Source organism: Cherax quadricarinatus, chromosome 46, assembly GCF_038502225.1.
Source record: "Cherax quadricarinatus isolate ZL_2023a chromosome 46, ASM3850222v1, whole genome shotgun sequence".
NCBI lineage: Eukaryota > Metazoa > Arthropoda > Malacostraca > Decapoda > Parastacidae > Cherax > Cherax quadricarinatus.
In genome coordinates, this window is record NC_091337.1 from 836,473 (window position 1) to 855,693 (window position 19,221).

General features: G+C 39.5%; 2 protein-coding genes across 3 annotated transcripts in view; one reads left to right on the plus strand and one right to left on the minus strand.

Moving 5' to 3' along the window:
- The window catches only part of LOC128696649 (putative achaete scute target 1), a 135,460-nt gene extending 132,491 nt beyond the window's left edge, over window positions 1-2,969 (plus strand). For both annotated transcript variants that reach the window (XM_053787973.2, XM_053787972.2), the window contains exon 6: window positions 837-2,969. In XM_053787973.2, coding sequence (XP_053643948.1) covers window positions 837-1,048 — 212 coding nt within the window. In that variant the 3' untranslated portion in view covers window positions 1,049-2,969. The remainder of the gene's footprint in view (window positions 1-836) is intronic.
- Window positions 2,970-5,863: 2,894 nt separating this feature from the next.
- Window positions 5,864-18,444, minus strand: LOC128696647 (uncharacterized). The gene is made up of 5 exons (XM_053787969.2): window positions 18,288-18,444; window positions 14,415-14,560; window positions 7,663-7,789; window positions 6,769-6,834; window positions 5,864-6,605 (listed from the first exon to the last, which is right to left on the minus strand). Exons 1-4 carry the CDS (start codon window positions 18,399-18,401, stop codon window positions 6,787-6,789), a joined length of 435 nt encoding a protein of 144 aa, XP_053643944.1. The 5' UTR covers window positions 18,402-18,444; the 3' UTR covers window positions 5,864-6,605; window positions 6,769-6,786.
- Between the last annotated feature and the right edge of the window lie 777 nt (window positions 18,445-19,221).

The following is a 19,221-nucleotide window of genomic DNA, read 5'->3' on the forward strand; positions in this document are numbered from 1 at the left end:
CGCCTTGCAACAGCTGTGTCAGGGTGATTTTCATCCATAAAGGTTTGCAGTTCAACCCACTGTGCACACATTTCCTTAATTTTTGAAGTAGTTCCACTGTATATAAAATATGAAAAACTTTAAAACTCTTGAAATTTTGGCACTTTTCCAAACGTAAAGGAGAGATGCGGTGTTCACGGAGAATGTAAACAAACTGGGTGGCACATGCCTTATTAGAAAGACTGGGAACCATATAGAGAGTTTTGGTCATAATTTGAAATTGATGTATTAGTGGAATGCCGTAAGGTGAGTGCCATAAAGAAGGGATTATAATTTATTTGAACTAAGAATTTTAAAATGTGAAAAATACGTACATGTTAATATTAACTGGTCGATGCCAGGGTTAAATGGTGAAAATTAATCTTTCCTTGCCAGAAAAATAGATGAATGAGATAAATAATTTAATGGATATGGTATAATCTAGAGTTCAACTTCTTACATTAGGGAAAATTTATTTGACTTTTTCTGCATTCTGGTACATTTTATGTTTAACTTTTTTCAGTTCAGTTAGTTTTTAGAGTACATTTCATCTTTTATTGATTTTTGGTGTATCCTGAGTAATGTATTATCTTAGATGTACATTATTTAATAACACTAAAACAAAGGACTCTTTGATGTTGGTAGACTTTATAATGCTGCAGTGTAGTACATGATCAAAGGATTTTATTTTTATAGGAAATTTCTTATTGCTTGAACACTGAAATGTTCCATGTTTATTGTCATTTCTCTGAAATAGGTTAACTTTTATTTTTTATCCACAACCTTATTTTATCCCCCTTTTTATTTTTCATTTACAGCGGCTAAACACGAGATGCTGAAGTCTAAGTTGCCCAATTCTGTTCTGGGTAAGGTATGGAAAATGTCTGATATTGATAAAGATGGCATGTTGGATGCAGATGAATTTGCACTAGCCATGCATCTCATCAATATCAAATTGGATGGCAATGATTTACCCAACGATCTTCCTGAACACCTTGTGCCTCCTAGCAAGAGAGGTTTCCAAGCCTAATGAGTTAATCATTCACTTCGTAATGACAGTGTTAAGATTTCATTTGTTGAGTGAGGCTGGTGTGACTATGAAGGTCAGATTACAGCTCTTACAAGGCTACACCTGTTTGTTGATGTGGTGTCTAGAGGGAATGTTTGTGTAGAAAAATGAAATTTCAGATTTGTCATTTATATTCATGTATTCATTAATTGTGGGAGAGTAAAGTTAGCTCTAGTTTTATAATTTTTTTAAAAGGAGAAATAGTTGGCAAGTTAGTATTAATGAATGTTCTTTGCCCTTGTCTGACACTATTCAGTCACTGGCTTAGATTTTTATATGACAAATTAAAGTATTTAGAACAGTTTCTTATTTTAAAATGTTTATCTACATTAAAGATTTTCTCAGTCCTTCATAAAAGGACAATGCTGGATGTGTGTGTGTGTAACAACAGTTTGACATTGTAGAAGGAGTAAGTGTCTTTAATTGCCACATATGGGTATTATATTCCTGACAGAATGTGATGTTGCAAATTGCTGTTTTGTTACTCTACTCTTTTTTGATTGAGATGCAAAAGTCAGGTACCCAGTGGTTTTAAAAAGGTTAATACAGTACAGTACTAATATATTTTTTGAGATGTTCAGTATTCACCAACAAAGAAAACATAAGATCTAGTCGATTATCTACTCACATTTTTAAAGGCTTTATACCTCGAGATATTCACACAAGTGCAGTATTTCAGTAATGGTTTTTGCTAAGTTCTTATTAGTTTCAATGATTCTACTTGTTAATATACCATATAGATAGAATGTTTTCATGCAAAAGTATTCTTTTAAACACTGCATTCAGCATTTTTACAAATGGCTCCAGGAGAACTTAGCAAGAGCTGTTGGTAAATAGTGCCTGTAGCATATAGCCATCAGTAGGCTGATGTTCACGCAAGTGCCGGAACTTTTTTCCTATAAGCTATTCTGTAAAAAATTTCATAAGCAACCCATGATTGTATATTATTGTTATGATTTTTACTTTGGTAAATTCAAATTTGATTTGCAAAGCTTTGATAAGGTGCTATATTACATGCAAAGCTTGACTAGGCTTGCTACAATATATTGCCACACTTCAATATCACGAGAATATGACATTCCATCATTTTTTGATAGTTTGTCAGTCTCTACACTGGACCATGTTGTAATTTTGGTTAGCACTACAGTGGCTAATTCTGTTGTCACTAGCTGGGTAAATGTTCAAATTTAAAAAAGAAAACAGATCCCCCCCTTAATTACTCAAATAATTTATGAATACAGGTTGTTAAGAGCTCCTACTTCTGAAAAAAAAAAATTGTGTAGCTCAAAAATTTTACAGATTTACTTATTTATGTTCACAGATGCCAGGTTTCAGGAGAGTAAATTTTTTTTTTTTAGGTTACATGTTTTGCAATTAGTATTCAGATGGCATTCTGTAATGATGATGGCAGAAGTAAGAAGGTGGAGTCGTGGCATCAGTGAAGCAGATGAAAATGTGGATGCTCCGCCAGTTTTGTTATGGGCAGGACTGGAAAATTTTGTTTGTTTTCCTTGAAGTTCTGCTGTGTTATGCTCAAGAAGTTTTATAAGTTTAGGTCAATTTGATACGAAACTCCACCTTCATTATTTCTTCACAGGCCTCAGAGCTACTATTGTGTCAGTGTTAAAGAGTTTATTTTAAAAAATGTAAATTTATTGTAAATAACCATAATGTTATATATTCTCAGTTTTTACACAGCAAATTATTATTGGAAGTATCAGTCCCTAATGTTGCCAACTCTTTCAGGAAACCAAAGAATTAATTCCTTATATGCCTGTAAAAACTGGTACATTCAGAATATTTTATTGTTTATTTGTGTTAACCAGCTAAAGGAAAAAAATATAAATAAGTATATTACTTTATACATAAATTATGCAAATATCATTGTTTTTCATTTTACAATAACCTTACTAATGATAGAATTAAGTAGAGCTGTATAGACATTCATTAAAATATAATATAACCTAGATGAAATTAGAAATGCAATAAATAACTCCAGTACTAGGTTTCTGAATCTGTTGTAAATTAGACAAATCTTCATTAAATGTACATTTATTTTTAAAACACTGGCCATCTCCCACCAAGCCAGGGTGACCCAAAAATGAAACTCCTAAACCATCATTCAACACTCACACTCCTTCACACACAATCACTGTTTCTGCCGAGGTGCTCAGACAACGACTGATTTACTCCACAAACTCTGATGATGATACCTTTCGCACTCCCCTCAGCCCTTTCTAGCTCAGTCTCTTGCTGCCCTTTACCCTTTCACCATCCACTGCCCCGCTGTTATTCGTAACCTATTACTCATCCATCTCCCTTTTGCCACCTGATACCCTCCCTTCCTGCCCTGCAGCGCTGTATAGCCCTTGTGGCTTAGCACTTCTTTTTGATTATAATAATAATAATCAGATACAGCAGTTCAGATGTCACTGTCAATATCCCAAACCCTTCATTTGAAGTGCAGGCATTGTACTTCCCACTTCCAGGACTCAAGTCTGGCTAACTGGTTTCCCTGAATTTTATTATCATGGATGAGCACTAAATCTGTAGAGATTATACAGTGCCTGTGGTAAGGGGGGGAGATGGAAGGCATTCAGATTCAGTTCAGGGAACTGGAGCACAGATCCAGTTCACTAGATCAAGAGCTCCTCACCAGCATCAAGGGACCTCCCTTGAGGGAAGTTTCTCCTGAATCCCTTCACAAAATGTTGTCCTGCTCATGCTCCAACAGCTCAAGTCCCAAAAACTCTTCATCTCCATTCACTCCTAACTAACATGCTCACACATGCCTGCTGTATGTCCAAGCCCCTTGTACACAAAGCATCTTCAACCCCCTCCCTCCTTCCAGATATATACACCCTCCATGTCATCCTATTTTGCTCCATCCTCTCTAAATACCAAACCACCTCAACAAACCCTCTTTAGTCCTCTGAATAATAAATTTAGCAACTCCACACTATAGATTCTCTGCATAATATTTACATTCCACACATTGCCCTTAGACATTGCCACTGCCTCCAACCTCCTCCTTGCTGCAACCCATGCTTCATACCTATATAAGAGTGTTAGTACCACTATACTCTCATACATTCCCTGCTTTGCCTCCATGGATAATATTCTGTCTTTCCACAGATAACCTCAATGCACCATCAACCCTTTCCTTCAATCCTGTGGTTTACCTCGTCCTTTGTAAACCCACCCGCTGACAAGTCTACTCCCAAATATCTGAAAACATTCACTTCTTCCATACTCCCTCCCTCCGATGTGCATATACACAAAATAAAATATACATTTGGTAATTTAAATGAGAATTTGCTTTTAAAATGTTTAAAACATGTTGGTTATAATAGTCGAGGCTGTTCCTTCCAGTTCGTAGGGACAGACCAGTTAAGAGATAGGAATCTTTATTAAATGCAGAACATATTATTTTACCCAAACTGTAAGGTCTCTCCCCCTTGCTTACACCCCTTGTGCATTCCTGAAAATTTTGTTACTCTAGCATTCAGCTATTGCTAGTCATAGATATTTTGTTGGAATATTATAGTTTGAGGATGTCCATGTCTAATTTCATTATTTGTTTTAATAATGCAATTTAAACAATGAACAGTTCTTGAATGAGGCCTTTTTCCCTTCCATTCATTTTCCATAATTCAATTCTTGTACACATGGAATAACAATGGATGTTAAAGGGCTGACTTGTTTAATCATCATCCCCATTTATTATTCCCTTCCTCTGAATTCTATTGGCTTCCCTTCATTTACCTTGCCTTTAAATTCACCCTGCATCTTCTCTTTCTCCCCCTCCTTGGGAATATCCAGTGATTCATGTTTGTTCCTCCTCACTTCCATGTGCAAAAGCTCACTTGCCTACTGCAACTCTATGCTCGACTTTTCTTCATCACTCCCAATCCTGTTCTTATTCTATTGAAGTGCATACTTATAATTCTAAATCTCTTGACAGCTGGGTATGCAGCTTTTTTCCTGAAAGTATAACCCAGTGTCATTTACTAGAATTAACCAGTATTTTCACAGCAGTTATATTCAGTTTTTGCTGCTATCATACATACATTGTAACCATATCTGCCTTGTCATAGTTATTTCTGACTCCCAAAGTGCATTACAAGCTGTCCAGAAAGTAGACCCCTTATTCCATCTTCCTGCATATACAGCTTTGGTTTTAAGTACAAAAGTACTTTTCTGCTGGGTATGCTAGTATTAAGGGCAGTGAACAAGCAGACTGCTACTTTGTCAGCCTTTCATGGCCTCCCAATTTCTTTCTTTCTTTTTCTTTTTTTCTTTCTTTTTCTTTCTTTCTTTACAGTACTCTCCTAACAGTTGTAGAATTAATAAATAATTAAAAACAAATGCATCCTCAGCATTTTGCCTGTACGGTTTAATTTTCTGCATCTGGAAATTATTGAAAGTGCTTTTTCATTCAAGAAAGGTGCTTTAAGGCTGGTAAAGGGCTCTTGATCCAAATAGCTGGAGCTACCCTCCCCTTCCTCAGATCAAACCTGATTGTCTCCCATTTCAAAGGTACTATATGAACCTTGTCTTTAGTGCTTCCCCATCAATTATTATTATTATTATTATAATCAAGGGGGTAGCGCTAAACCCGGAGGATTATACAGCACCTGGGGGGGGATGTGGAAGGCATTCAGGCTTAATTCGGGGAACTGGAGCACAGATCCAATTCCCTAAATCAAGAGCCCCTCACCAACATCAAGGAACCTTCCTTGAGGGGTTCCCCATCAATATAACAATAAGAGTGCATTTAAAGTGAATAAATAATTTATTAAATAAAATAGTTTATATTACAAAGATAAATTTTGACTTGAAGTAACTACTCTCCAGTATGTGTATGAAACTGATAGAACCCATAGGCACTGTAGAATTAGAGGCTCATTCCTTAATCATTCATGAACCCTCAAATATTCACAAGCCTTCATAAATATTCATGTGGCCTATAAAATAAAATACTTTTATCCTCTTCTAGGATCCTTCTCTTGTATCCTGTATTTCCCATATTTTTTCCACCCTTTTCTGAGAAGGTATCAAGTGGCAATGACAAATATGGATGCTCCAAAAGCTGGAGGTGTGATAGGTCTTGTGGTGGTTTGTGTGCTGTAGTCTATCAAATGATCTTTGTATTGTGAAATACTTAAGAATTATGTAGTGTGTCCTGTCATCATTTGGTTGTGTATTACAATATTATAAATAATATACAGTAGTTTAAGACAAGAAAGATTAGAGTTGTGGATAGAATTGTGGTAATTGTGTATGTTGGCACAGTTTTAGCTGACTGAGGAAGAAATGCAGTAGTCAATTATGCAAGTAAACAGGCTTTGTGGTTCATGAATTTTTCTTGCGGTTTGTCTTTACTTTGTTCCACATTTTCTTCTGCCTATTACTCCTTGATCCTAGTTTTCTTTTCTGATGTAATCTGTTTCCAGCTTTTTTGCAGTTTGGATATTCTCTATTCTTCGCTTTTTTACCTGCCAGTGTGTTACTTATGCTGAAAAATACAAAAACCTAGTTACCGTAAACAGTATATGATCAAAACATTTGTATAACTAAAAATAAGTAATCTGAACTCTTATACTATAAAAGCATAATTTGTATTTCATCTTTGTTATTAACAAGTATGTGGGTTTAGTTCATTAACTTGGTCAACTTACCTACTGTTCGCTGATAACTCAGAATACTGGTCTTCCTCTCATTAGATAAGATGTCTCAGGCCTGTACTAAAATACAAGTACACTATGTGAATATGAATTGTTTAAAATAAATACGACTTAATACAGTTATCAATGTTATGTAAAAAGTGTTACATAAAAGTTACATAAAAGTATTTTACTAAATTAGTCAAAGAATAAGATTATTCATGGAACCTGCCCTTTCTCATATGTATCAATATTGAAATATGTCTCCTCTCTTTTCTCCTCTATGGATATCTCATGGAGAGGCGCCCTGCTCCTTTCTCTGGGAATTGTCAGGTTCCATTATCGGTCAGCCACATTCTGTTAGACTGCCCACTTTATCAACGAGCATGCAGAATTTACCTCCGTCGTCGTCTTCGCTCCGCTGATCTCTCTCTTCCTTACCTTCTCGCTGATGGACCCACCTTTCATCCGGACTCTCTCATTGACTTTTTGACAACTGACTTTGTTCACAAACTCTGATGATACCTTCAGCCCTTTCTACCTTGATCTCTTGCTACCCTCTACCCTGCACTATCCCCTACCCCGCTGTTTTCTGTAACCTACTGATCGCCCCTCCCCCCTTCTGCCGCCCAATACCCTCGCTTCCTTTCCTACCCTGCAGCGCTGTATAGCCCTTGTGGCTTAGCGCTTCTTTTTTATTATTATAATAATAATAATCTTTTCTCCTCTCCTTTCTTCTTGCTTCCTTCCTCCCCCCTCCCATACATATACATTGTCAGCAGGTATATCAACACTCTGTACAACAAAAGCACACAAAACTGCATGCTAAGTTAAAATTTAAGCCTTACTGAATCTGCCTATTTACCATGTTAACTTTGAAATTACAGAACATATTGTGAAGAATTTTACCTGGGGAGGCATCATATCAATATTGTTGGTCATGGGCATGTTTATCCTGGGTATCATGCTGAACATTGACACAGATTCATGCATCCTCTCTCGCATTCTTTCTTTTTCCTGTAGTTTGTACAGCAGTCTAGAGAAAGAGAATTATAGGGAATCATTGTCTAATATACTGAGCATGCTTCTAACAATTTTTTTATGCATTTATTATGATGAATACTATGCCTATACTGTATAATATTCTCAATAACTGAACCAATTGTGAATATTTTGGGCACCCACCCCAAAAAGAATTGTGTGTGCATGCATTGTTAAGCATTCCAAAATCTTTTTCGAGGTTCACTGCATGTGGCTGGATTCTATGAAATAATTTATCACAAGCCTGGTGCTCCGGGGTGTGAAATGTACTGCTTAATTTCGGCTAATTATTATTATTATCATCAAAAAGAAGCGCTAAGCCACAAGGGCTATACAGCTAATTTCGGCTAAGCGCCCATACTTTTTGGGTCTGGCTGTTTGGCTAAAGCACTGTTGAAGGTATTAAACTCCATGATCGGCTTGTCTAGAACAAAAGAAAGCGAGTACTGCTCTGCTTTCCTCGATTTCTTTTTGATAGGCACCATTGCTTACTAGGCAGTACATATACTCAGAAAAAAAAAAATAGTAACCAAACACCAAGTCCATCCGCATTAGCTTGAACCTCGGGCTAATTCTTTTGACAAATTAAAAAAAAAAAAAAAAAAGCTGCATGGAAAGTAGCAACTACAAATATGTCAATTTATTATTATCACGGGGAAGCACTAAACCTCTAGAATTATACAATGCCTGTGGGGGCAGGGGGGGGATGGAAGGTATTCAGGTTTAATTCATGGAACTGGAGCACAGACCCAATTCCCTAGATTAAGAGCCCCTTGTCAGCATCAAGGAACCTCCCTTGAGGGGATGTCTGAATTGAACCGTATAATTTGAAGAACCTCCTCCAGTGTCATTTTACTATGAACCAGCTGCTTTTACATAGTATTGTCTTCTCTTCAGTTGCCCCCTTTATATGTTCATGTAGCATCTAACTTTTACCCTTTCTCCTTGGGAGGTTCTGACAGTTCATGTCTGTTCTTCCCCACTGCCATGCATGAAAGCCCAAACACCTCCAGTTGCTTCTCGCTCTTTTTCTTAATCACTTCCGGTCTCTCTCTCATGCCATTGCAGTCTACACTGATGGTTCTAAATCTTCTGACAATGTCGAGTTTGCAACAGTGTTTCCGGACAGTGAAATGCAAGGGCATTTATTACTCGGCTAGCATTTTTACTGCTGAATACAGTAGTATGCAATTCCTGTAGCAATTATCCGCATTGCACCTATGCCTGTGTCACCATTTGTGGTAGTCTCCGACTCCCTTAGTGCTTTGCAAGCTATAAAAAATATTTGATTAATCTCATCCCTTGGTCCTTCGTATACAGCTCTGGATACACCGCATCTCTAGCAAAAACAAAAATGTTGTTCTGTTGGGCCCCTGGTCATGTTGATGTACAGGGCAATGAGCTAGTGGACACTGCTGCGGGGTCAGCAGTACATGACCTCCCAGTTTCATTTGGAGGTGTTCCATTCACAGGCTATCTTGCTGTAATTTCTGATTGCCTTTGCAACCATTGTCAACAATGTTGGTCTGATAATGTACTGTACATAATAAACTACATTCCATCAAACCAAATTTAGGTTTCTTGTCATCGATGCCGAGATTGGGAGACTACGCTGTCCTGTCTTCGCACTGGACAAGCTCATCTTACGGGTATCTCATGGAGAGGTGCCCTGTTCCACTCAGAGATGTCAGGTTCCAGTTTCAGTTTGCCATATTCTGTTGGACCGTACAGTCTATCAACAAGCACGCAGAATTTACCTCCGACATCGTCGCCAACACTTACTTTGTTCCCTCCTTGCTGATGGACCCACCTTTGACTCAAATTTCCTTGTTGACATTTTGACAGCAACTGATTTACTACACAAACTTTGATGATCCTTCCTCTAGCTCTCCCCACAGCCCTTTCTAACTCTCCCTCTGCTGCCCACTCTATTCCCTGCCCCAATGTGCTGTATGACCCTTGTAGGTTTAGCACTCCTTTTTTTATTATAATAATCGTTACCTAGTATTCAGTCAGGCAGTGCAATGAAAACAATTAAGTCACAGAATTCTTTATATGAAATTATTCCTGAGAGAAAGAGGCTTAGTGTTTAATTTGTGATATTTTTGCATGACCTATAGTATTTCTTACTCTAACCACCTAAAATATATAAACTGGTGTAGATGCACAATGCATCTGCTAACAAAAAAAATAAATGTCCACTCATCTCTAACAAAAATAATGTGTTAGTATCTTTTAGTATTCTCTGAAGGACCTTGCATTGGTAGTCATAATTATTATTATTATAATCAAGGGGGAAGTGCTGAACCCGGAGGATTATACAGCGCCTGGGGGGGGATGTGGAAGGCATTCAGGCTTAATTCGGGGAACTGGAGCACAGATCCAATTCCCTAAATCAAGAGCCCCTCACCAACATCAAGGAACCTTCCTTGAGGGGTGGTAGTCATAAGGTTTGTCCTTAAAGCTCTTTCAATCCAATTCTCTCCCCTCAGGGAAGGTTCCTTGAAGTTGGTGAGGGGCTCTTGATTTAGAGAATTGGATCAGTGCTCCAGTTCCCCGAATTAAGCCTGAATGCCTTCCACATCCCCCCCCCAAGGCGCTGTATAATCCTCCGGGTTTAGTGCTTCCCCTTTGATTATAATAATAATAATCCAATTCTCTGTACTTATCCCATCAAGGATCATACCTTGATCCTTGTGGGGGTCTTGTTCCAAGGAAGCAGAAGTATCCTGCCTTCCCAGAATCGTACCTGAATGTCTTCCCTTTCCCATTTCCTGTATGATCCCTATGAATTTTAACATTTTCTCTGACAAATTATATTTATTCAGTAGGTACATAAAGTTAAGGAGGTGTAACACCTCACTATAGCCTCTGGTGTCTGGCCTCATGCCTCTGCTTAGGCTAAGAGATTGGCCATTTTTCATCAAGGCTGAAAAACTGATTACCTCAAACTATATTTTCATTTCTGCTCTCTCCAAGATTATAATTCACCTCTTTATTCAACTGATGAAGCTTGCTATGCAGGCTAAACTTATAGTCACTAAGTGTTGTTGCATGTCTTGCTCAATGACTTGTCAATGTTGTATACCATGTATAATATGATTTTAGTTAGACACATGTACAACTCATGGGTATCTTTATTGAGGAAACGTTTCGCCACACAGTGGCTTCATCAGTCCATACAAAGGAGAAACTTGAAGAACAGGAGGAGAATGAGGTAATCTGTCCCTCAACCTTAAGTTGATGTGGTCAGTCCATCAAGATTGATGGACTGACCACATCGACTCAAGGTTGAGGGACTGATTACCTCATTCTCCTCCTGTTCTTCAAGATTCTCCTTTGTATGGACTGATGAAGCCACTGTGTGGCGAAACGTTTCCTCAATAAAGATACCCAAGAGTTGTACATGTGTCTAATTTATCAACATGTCGGTTCTCTGAACCATTCATCTACAAATATGATTTTAGTAACAGTAATATGTGTGAATCAGACACTGATTGCAGAGGAATCTTCAGTGATAAAATGCTTTATAACATTGCAATTTATATTTAACAAGCCAAACTGTGGCAAAACTTTGCATCAATAAAAACTCCTCCACAATCAGCATCTTTCCTCATCATACTGTCGGCATTTCACTAGTACTCACCTAATTGTGGTTGCAGGGGTCGAGACTCAGCTCCTGGCCCTGCCTCTTCACTGGTTGCTACTAGGTCCTCTCTCTGCTTCCTGAGCTTTATCATACCTCTTCTTAAAACTATGTATGGTTCTTGCCTCCACTACTTCACTTGCTAGGCTATTCCACTTCCTGACGACTCTATGACTGAAGAAATACTTCCTAATGTCCCTGTGACTCATCTGAGTCTTCAGCTTCCAGTTGTGACCCCTTGTTCCTGTGTCCCCTCTCTGGAACATCCTATCTCTGTCCACCTTGTCTATTCCCCGCAGTATCTTGTATGTCGTTATCACGTCTCCCCTGACCCTTCTGTCCTCCAGTGTTGTCAGTCCGATTTCCCTCAACCTTTCCTCGTACGACATTCCCCTGAGCTCTGGGACTAGCCTTGTTGCAAACCTTTGTACTTTCTCTAACTTCTTGACGTGCTTGACCAGGTGTGGGTTCCAGACTGGTGCTGCATACTCCAGTATGGGCCTAACATACACAGTGTACAGTGTCTTGAACGATTCCTTATTAAGGTATCGGAACGCCATTCTCAGGTTTGCCAGGCGCCCGTATGCTGCAGCAGTTATTTGGTTGATGTGTGCCTCCGGTGACGTGCTCGGTGTTATGGTCACCCCAAGGTCTTTCTCCCTGAGTGAGGTCTGTAGTCTTTGTCCACCTAGCCTATACTCTTGTCTGCGGTCTTCTTTGCCCCTCCCCAATCTTCACGACTTTGCATTTGGCAGGATTGAATTCGAGAAGCCAGTTTCTGGACCACATGTCCAGCCTGTCCAGGTCTCTTTGCAGTCCTGCCTCATCCTCATCCGATTTAATTCTTCTCATCAACTTCACATCTGCGAATAGGGACACTTCAGAGTCTATTCCTTCCACCATGTCGTTCGCATATATCAAAAATAGCACTGGTTCTAGAACTGACCCCTGTGGGACCCCGCTCATACCCCACTGTGATACCTCCCTGTCAGGTATTCCCTGATCCATTGCAGTGCTCTCCCTGTTACATGCGCCTGATCCTCCAGCTTCTGCACTAATCTCTTGTGGGGAACTGTGTCAAAGGCCTTCCTGCAGTCTAGGAAAACGCAATCAACCCACCCCTCTCTCTCGTGTCTTACTTCTGTTACTTTGTCATAAAACTCCAGGAGGTTTGTGATACAAGATTTGCCTTCCATGAGCCCATGCTGGTTTTCATTTATAATCTTGTTCCGTTCCAGGTGTTCGACCACTCTCCTGATAATCTTCTCCATGACTTTGCACACAATACATGTCAGAGACACAGGTCTGTAGTTTAGCACCTCGTTTCTGTTTCCTTTCTTAAATATGGGGACTATATTTGCTGTCTTCCATTTCTCAGGTAGTTGCCCAGTTTCAAGGGATGTGTTGAAGATTGTGGTTAGAGGCACGCACAGCATCTTTGCTCCTTCTCTAAGGACCCATGGGGAGATGTCTGGTCCCATCGCCTTTGAGGTATCAAGGTCTCTAGTACGTGTGTATCCTTTCTTGGCCCCGGTTACATTCAAGTCATCTTTCTCAATTGTGTTTCTTGCCTGGAAGTTTTCTTGATATCAACTTCACTTAAGAGTATTCATTCACAAGTGGTTATTATATATTTCAACTGCTACAGAAGTCATTTCATCAGGTTATTACTGAAAGTATTAGAATATGAAAGCCAATTATGTCTAGCAAACAATGTATTCTCATCTCAAAGATGTTCCCATCTTTGATGATGAATTATGTATATCCTTGTTCATGAAAAGCAAGTTGCATTCTGAACATGTATTAGCTACATCCTCCCAACAAGTTAAGAGAGATGTTGCCTATTATGCCTAATATGGTCTCTTAACTCTCATCTATATACGTACCCTGATACACAGGTTATTAAATACTGTATATAACTGCACTTTATGAAGATTGCACCCTTCAAAGTTTCTAAAACTTTTAAGTGTACAAATGGGGAAAATGAATGAATAAAAGCATTCATGTTGGACAACTTTAGATTTATAAAAGATATAGGAAAGTGCTTGTTTAGCAATTGAGTTGTAGATGAGCAGAACAAACTCCCAGGTAGCATCACTGAAGAAAGAAATTTGGGTAGCTTTAAATACAAGTTCGATGGATACATGTATCTATAACTTCCTAACAAAGAGTAATAGTAAACAGTAAAGTCACAGGTGGCTACAGTGAAAAGCTCTGTTCCACAGGGTACAATAGTCACTTCCACCCTTTTCCTCATCCTCATATCTGACACTGAGATATAAGCCACAGCACCGTGTTCTCTTTTGTTGATGATACCAGAATTTGTAAGACAGTGTCATCCATTGAAGACACTGCAAATCTCCTAATGGACATAAACCAAGTCTTTAAAATTGGCCTCAGAAAACAATAAGAAGTTCAATGAGGACAAATTTCAATTACTCCACTATGGAAACTTTAGGAAATAAAAAACCGGATCAGAGTATAAAATTACTTTCGTGTGTAGCTCTCACTTGATCAGGAACACACATCTCATCCATAGCCACCTGTTCCCAGGTATTCCACCCCAGCTTGTGGCATGCAGCTGAATGCAGGAACAGTTCAACAGTTTGTCCACGCCTTAGATCTTTCTGCTTTCATTGTGCATTTTTAAATTACCAGGGTGCCTGTAGGGACCTCAAGGACCTTTTAAGGGATTCTTTTGACATCAATAATTGGTATTTCTAACTGTAGATGGTTGTTTTAACTTGGTACGATAATACAGTTTACTTGTGTTATGTATTTTCATAGTATTTTTTATTCGTTAATTTTTATCTTTTTTATTTTGCGTTGAAATATTTTTTTTGTTGCCAAGAACATTGTATGATCTAAACGGTAAAAGAGCTCTTCAAATATCAAAGCTACCTACCAATCACTAAACTGTTTCATATTACCTAGAGAGCTGGTCATCCCACACTACACTCTGTAGTAGTAGTACCTTGAGAGTTGGTCGTCCTCTTCACCAGACTCGAGCATGAGAGCGTTGTAGTCATTGGGTCGTTGCAACATCTGGTCCAACCTGAGCACCGTCTCCCACAATGACGATGACGACCCTCCACCAGCCTCACTACTCTTTTGCAACACCTGCCACAAGCCAAGGAAAAACCACTATTATCATGGCCGAACTTATGCACAAGTTAACACTAAACTTCTAAAATATTCCCCCATCCTTACTATTACCTATTTTGACTATAATTTATTGGTGTCATTAAACACGATATAGCTTGAACATCAAAATGGTATACAATACCGACAGGTTGTTAGGTAAGACACATATGCAACAGTTAGACAACTTTATTCCGAAACGTTTCGCCTACACAGTAGGCTTCTTCAGTCGAATACAGAAAGTAGGCAGGAACAGTAGAGATGTGAAGACGATGTAATCAGTCCATCACCCTTAAAGTCGTAGAATTTGAGGTTGTCAGTCCCTCGGCCTGGAGAAGTTCAGTTCCATAGTCAGGAACTATCTGAAGATCAAGCGACAGTGCGGAGACTTAAATACTGTCGGAAGGAGAGGTGCAGGGTTGTAGTAGTAGTAGTAGTAGTAATAGTAGTAGTGAGAGGCAACTGAGAGGTCATGTCCCTCTCAGATCCAACCCTTCTCACTTGAAAAGCTTGTTCAAGGTGTTTTCTGTACCAAGATGCCACGTGTTGCAGTGTCTGACAAGATGAACATCAAAATGGTATACAATACCGACAGGTTGTTAGGTAAGACACATATGCAACAGTTAGACAACTTTATTCCGAAACGTTTCGCCTACACAGTAGGCTTCTTCAGTCGAATACAGAAAGTAGGCAGGAACAGTAGAGATGTGAAGACGATGTAATCAGTCCATCACCCTTAAAGTCGTAGAATTTGAGGTTGTCAGTCCCTCGGCCTGGAGAAGTTCAGTTCCATAGTCAGGAACTATCTGAAGATCAAGCGACAGTGCGGAGACTTAAATACTGTCGGAAGGAGAGGTGCAGGGTTGTAGTAGTAGTAGTAGTAGTAATAGTAGTAGTGAGAGGCAACTGAGAGGTCATGTCCCTCTCAGATCCAACCCTTCTCACTTGAAAAGCTTGTTCAAGGTGTTTTCTGTACCAAGATGCCACGTGTTGCAGTGTCTGACAAGATGAACATCAAAATGGTATACAATACCGACAGGTTGTTAGGTAAGACACATATGCAACAGTTAGACAACTTTATTCCGAAACGTTTCGCCTACACAGTAGGCTTCTTCAGTCGAATACAGAAAGTAGGCAGGAACAGTAGAGATGTGAAGACGATGTAATCAGTCCATCACCCTTAAAGTCGTAGAATTTGAGGTTGTCAGTCCCTCGGCCTGGAGAAGTTCAGTTCCATAGTCAGGAACTATCTGAAGATCAAGCGACAGTGCGGAGACTTAAATACTGTCGGAAGGAGAGGTGCAGGGTTGTAGTAGTAGTAGTAGTAGTAATAGTAGTAGTGAGAGGCAACTGAGAGGTCATGTCCCTCTCAGATCCAACCCTTCTCACTTGAAAAGCTTGTTCAAGGTGTTTTCTGTACCAAGATGCCACGTGTTGCAGTGTCTGACAAGATGAACATCAAAATGGTATACAATACCGACAGGTTGTTAGGTAAGACACATATGCAACAGTTAGACAACTTTATTCCGAAACGTTTCGCCTACACAGTAGGCTTCTTCAGTCGAATACAGAAAGTAGGCAGGAACAGTAGAGATGTGAAGACGATGTAATCAGTCCATCACCCTTAAAGTCGTAGAATTTGAGGTTGTCAGTCCCTCGGCCTGGAGAAGTTCAGTTCCATAGTCAGGAACTATCTGAAGATCAAGCGACAGTGCGGAGACTTAAATACTGTCGGAAGGAGAGGTGCAGGGTTGTAGTAGTAGTAGTAGTAGTAATAGTAGTAGTGAGAGGCAACTGAGAGGTCATGTCCCTCTCAGATCCAACCCTTCTCACTTGAAAAGCTTGTTCAAGGTGTTTTCTGTACCAAGATGCCACGTGTTGCAGTGTCTGACAAGATGAACATCAAAATGGTATACAATACCGACAGGTTGTTAGGTAAGACACATATGCAACAGTTAGACAACTTTATTCCGAAACGTTTCGCCTACACAGTAGGCTTCTTCAGTCGAATACAGAAAGTAGGCAGGAACAGTAGAGATGTGAAGACGATGTAATCAGTCCATCACCCTTAAAGTCGTAGAATTTGAGGTTGTCAGTCCCTCGGCCTGGAGAAGTTCAGTTCCATAGTCAGGAACTATCTGAAGATCAAGCGACAGTGCGGAGACTTAAATACTGTCGGAAGGAGAGGTGCAGGGTTGTAGTAGTAGTAGTAGTAGTAATAGTAGTAGTGAGAGGCAACTGAGAGGTCATGTCCCTCTCAGATCCAACCCTTCTCACTTGAAAAGCTTGTTCAAGGTGTTTTCTGTACCAAGATGCCACGTGTTGCAGTGTCTGACAAGATGAACATCAAAATGGTATACAATACCGACAGGTTGTTAGGTAAGACACATATGCAACAGTTAGACAACTTTATTCCGAAACGTTTCGCCTACACAGTAGGCTTCTTCAGTCGAATACAGAAAGTAGGCAGGAACAGTAGAGATGTGAAGACGATGTAATCAGTCCATCACCCTTAAAGTCGTAGAATTTGAGGTTGTCAGTCCCTCGGCCTGGAGAAGTTCAGTTCCATAGTCAGGAACTATCTGAAGATCAAGCGACAGTGCGGAGACTTAAATACTGTCGGAAGGAGAGGTGCAGGGTTGTAGTAGTAGTAGTAGTAGTAATAGTAGTAGTGAGAGGCAACTGAGAGGTCATGTCCCTCTCAGATCCAACCCTTCTCACTTGAAAAGCTTGTTCAAGGTGTTTTCTGTACCAAGATGCCACGTGTTGCAGTGTCTGACAAGATGAACATCAAAATGGTATAGGCGAAACGTTTCGGAATAAAGTTGTCTAACTGTTGCATATGTGTCTTACCTAACAACCTGTCGGTATTGTATACCATTTTGATGTTCATCTTGTCAGACACTGCAACACGTGGCATCTTGGTACAGAAAACACCTTGAACAAGCTTTTCAAGTGAGAAGGGTTGGATCTGAGAGGGACATGACCTCTCAGTTGCCTCTCACTACTACTATTACTACTACTACTACTACTACAACCCTGCACCTCTCCTTCCGACAGTATTTAAGTCTCCGCACTGTCGCTTGATCTTCAGATAGTTCCTGACTATGGAACTGAACTTCTCCAGGCCGAGGGACTGACAACCTCAAATTCTACGACTTTAAGGGTGATGGACTGATTACATCGTCTTCACATCTCTACTGTTCCTGCCTACTTTCTGTATTCGACTGAAGAAGCCTACTGTGTAGGCGAAACGTTTCGGAATAAAGTTGTCTAACTGTTGCATATGTGTCTTACCTAACACGATATAGCTTAGCGCCTCGGAAAGTTAAAGCTCGGTCCTGATTATTATACGTCACATTTGTACATTAAGAACATTAGTAATATAGTTCATCTACCATTTCTGGATTCTTTTCTAACACTGAAGCCAGGAAACCCCTTAAGGGAAGTTCTAGATGCTGGTAAGCAGCTCTTTGATCCAAAGAACTGGACCTATCTTCCCTTTCCTTGGATTAAACCTGGTAACCTTCCATTTCCTAAAGAGCTGTAAGACCCCTACGAGTTTAGTGATCCTTCCATGAATGAAATAATCAAAGAAAATAATCTTGGGTAACTTTAAAATAGGTTACACACAACCATTAGTGAGAAAGGTTGGGTGTAAAAAGGATCTATCAAGTTCTTGTGCTAAATCCGAGTGTTAACTTACCGTGGTAGGAGCAATGGTGGTGGTGGAGGGAGGGATGGATGTTGGGTGTGGTATGGTAGGCGAGGTCACCCATGCCAGTGTCACCACCATCAGCATCACTTTTCGAACCTCCATCCTTGCTTGCTTTCTGATGTAATGAAAGATAGCACAAAATGTAAATTATGAATAGAAAATAAGTCACCATGAAAAAATTTGCTTAAAATTTAACAAAAGTAGTTAGGACACTTAGTATTTCTTACCTCTCTCTCTTCCTGTCTACCCACAACCTTTTTTGTCACTGCTCTATCCTTCTCAAGCCCTTCTGTTCACCAATCCTTCCATTCCTCTTAACATAAGAACATAAGAAAGGAGGAACACTGCAGGAGGCCTGTTGGCCCATACTAGGCAGGTCCTTTACAATTCATCCCACTAATAAAACATTTGCCCAACCCAATTTTCAATGCCACCCAAGAAATAAGCTCTGATGTGAAAGTCCCACTCAAATCCAACCCCTCCCACTCATGCACTTATCCAACCTAAATTTGAAACTACCCAAAGTCCCAGCCTCAATAACCCAACTAGGTAGACTGTTCCACTCATCAACTACCCTATTTCCAAACCAATACTTTCCTATGTCCTTTCTAAATCTAAACTTAACTAATTTAAATCCGTTACTGTGGGTTCTCTCTTGGAGAGACATCCTCAAGACCTTATTAATATCCCCTTTATTAATACCTATCTTCCACTTATACACTTCGATCAGGTCTCCCCTCATTCTTCGTCTAACAAGTGAATGTAACTTAAGAGTCTTCAATCTTTCTTCATAAGGAAGATTTCTAATGCTATGTATTAATTTAGTCATCCTACGCTGAATGTTTTCTAATGAATTTATGTCCATTCTGTAATATGGAGACCAGAACTGAGCTGCATAATCTAGGTGAGGCCTTACTAATGA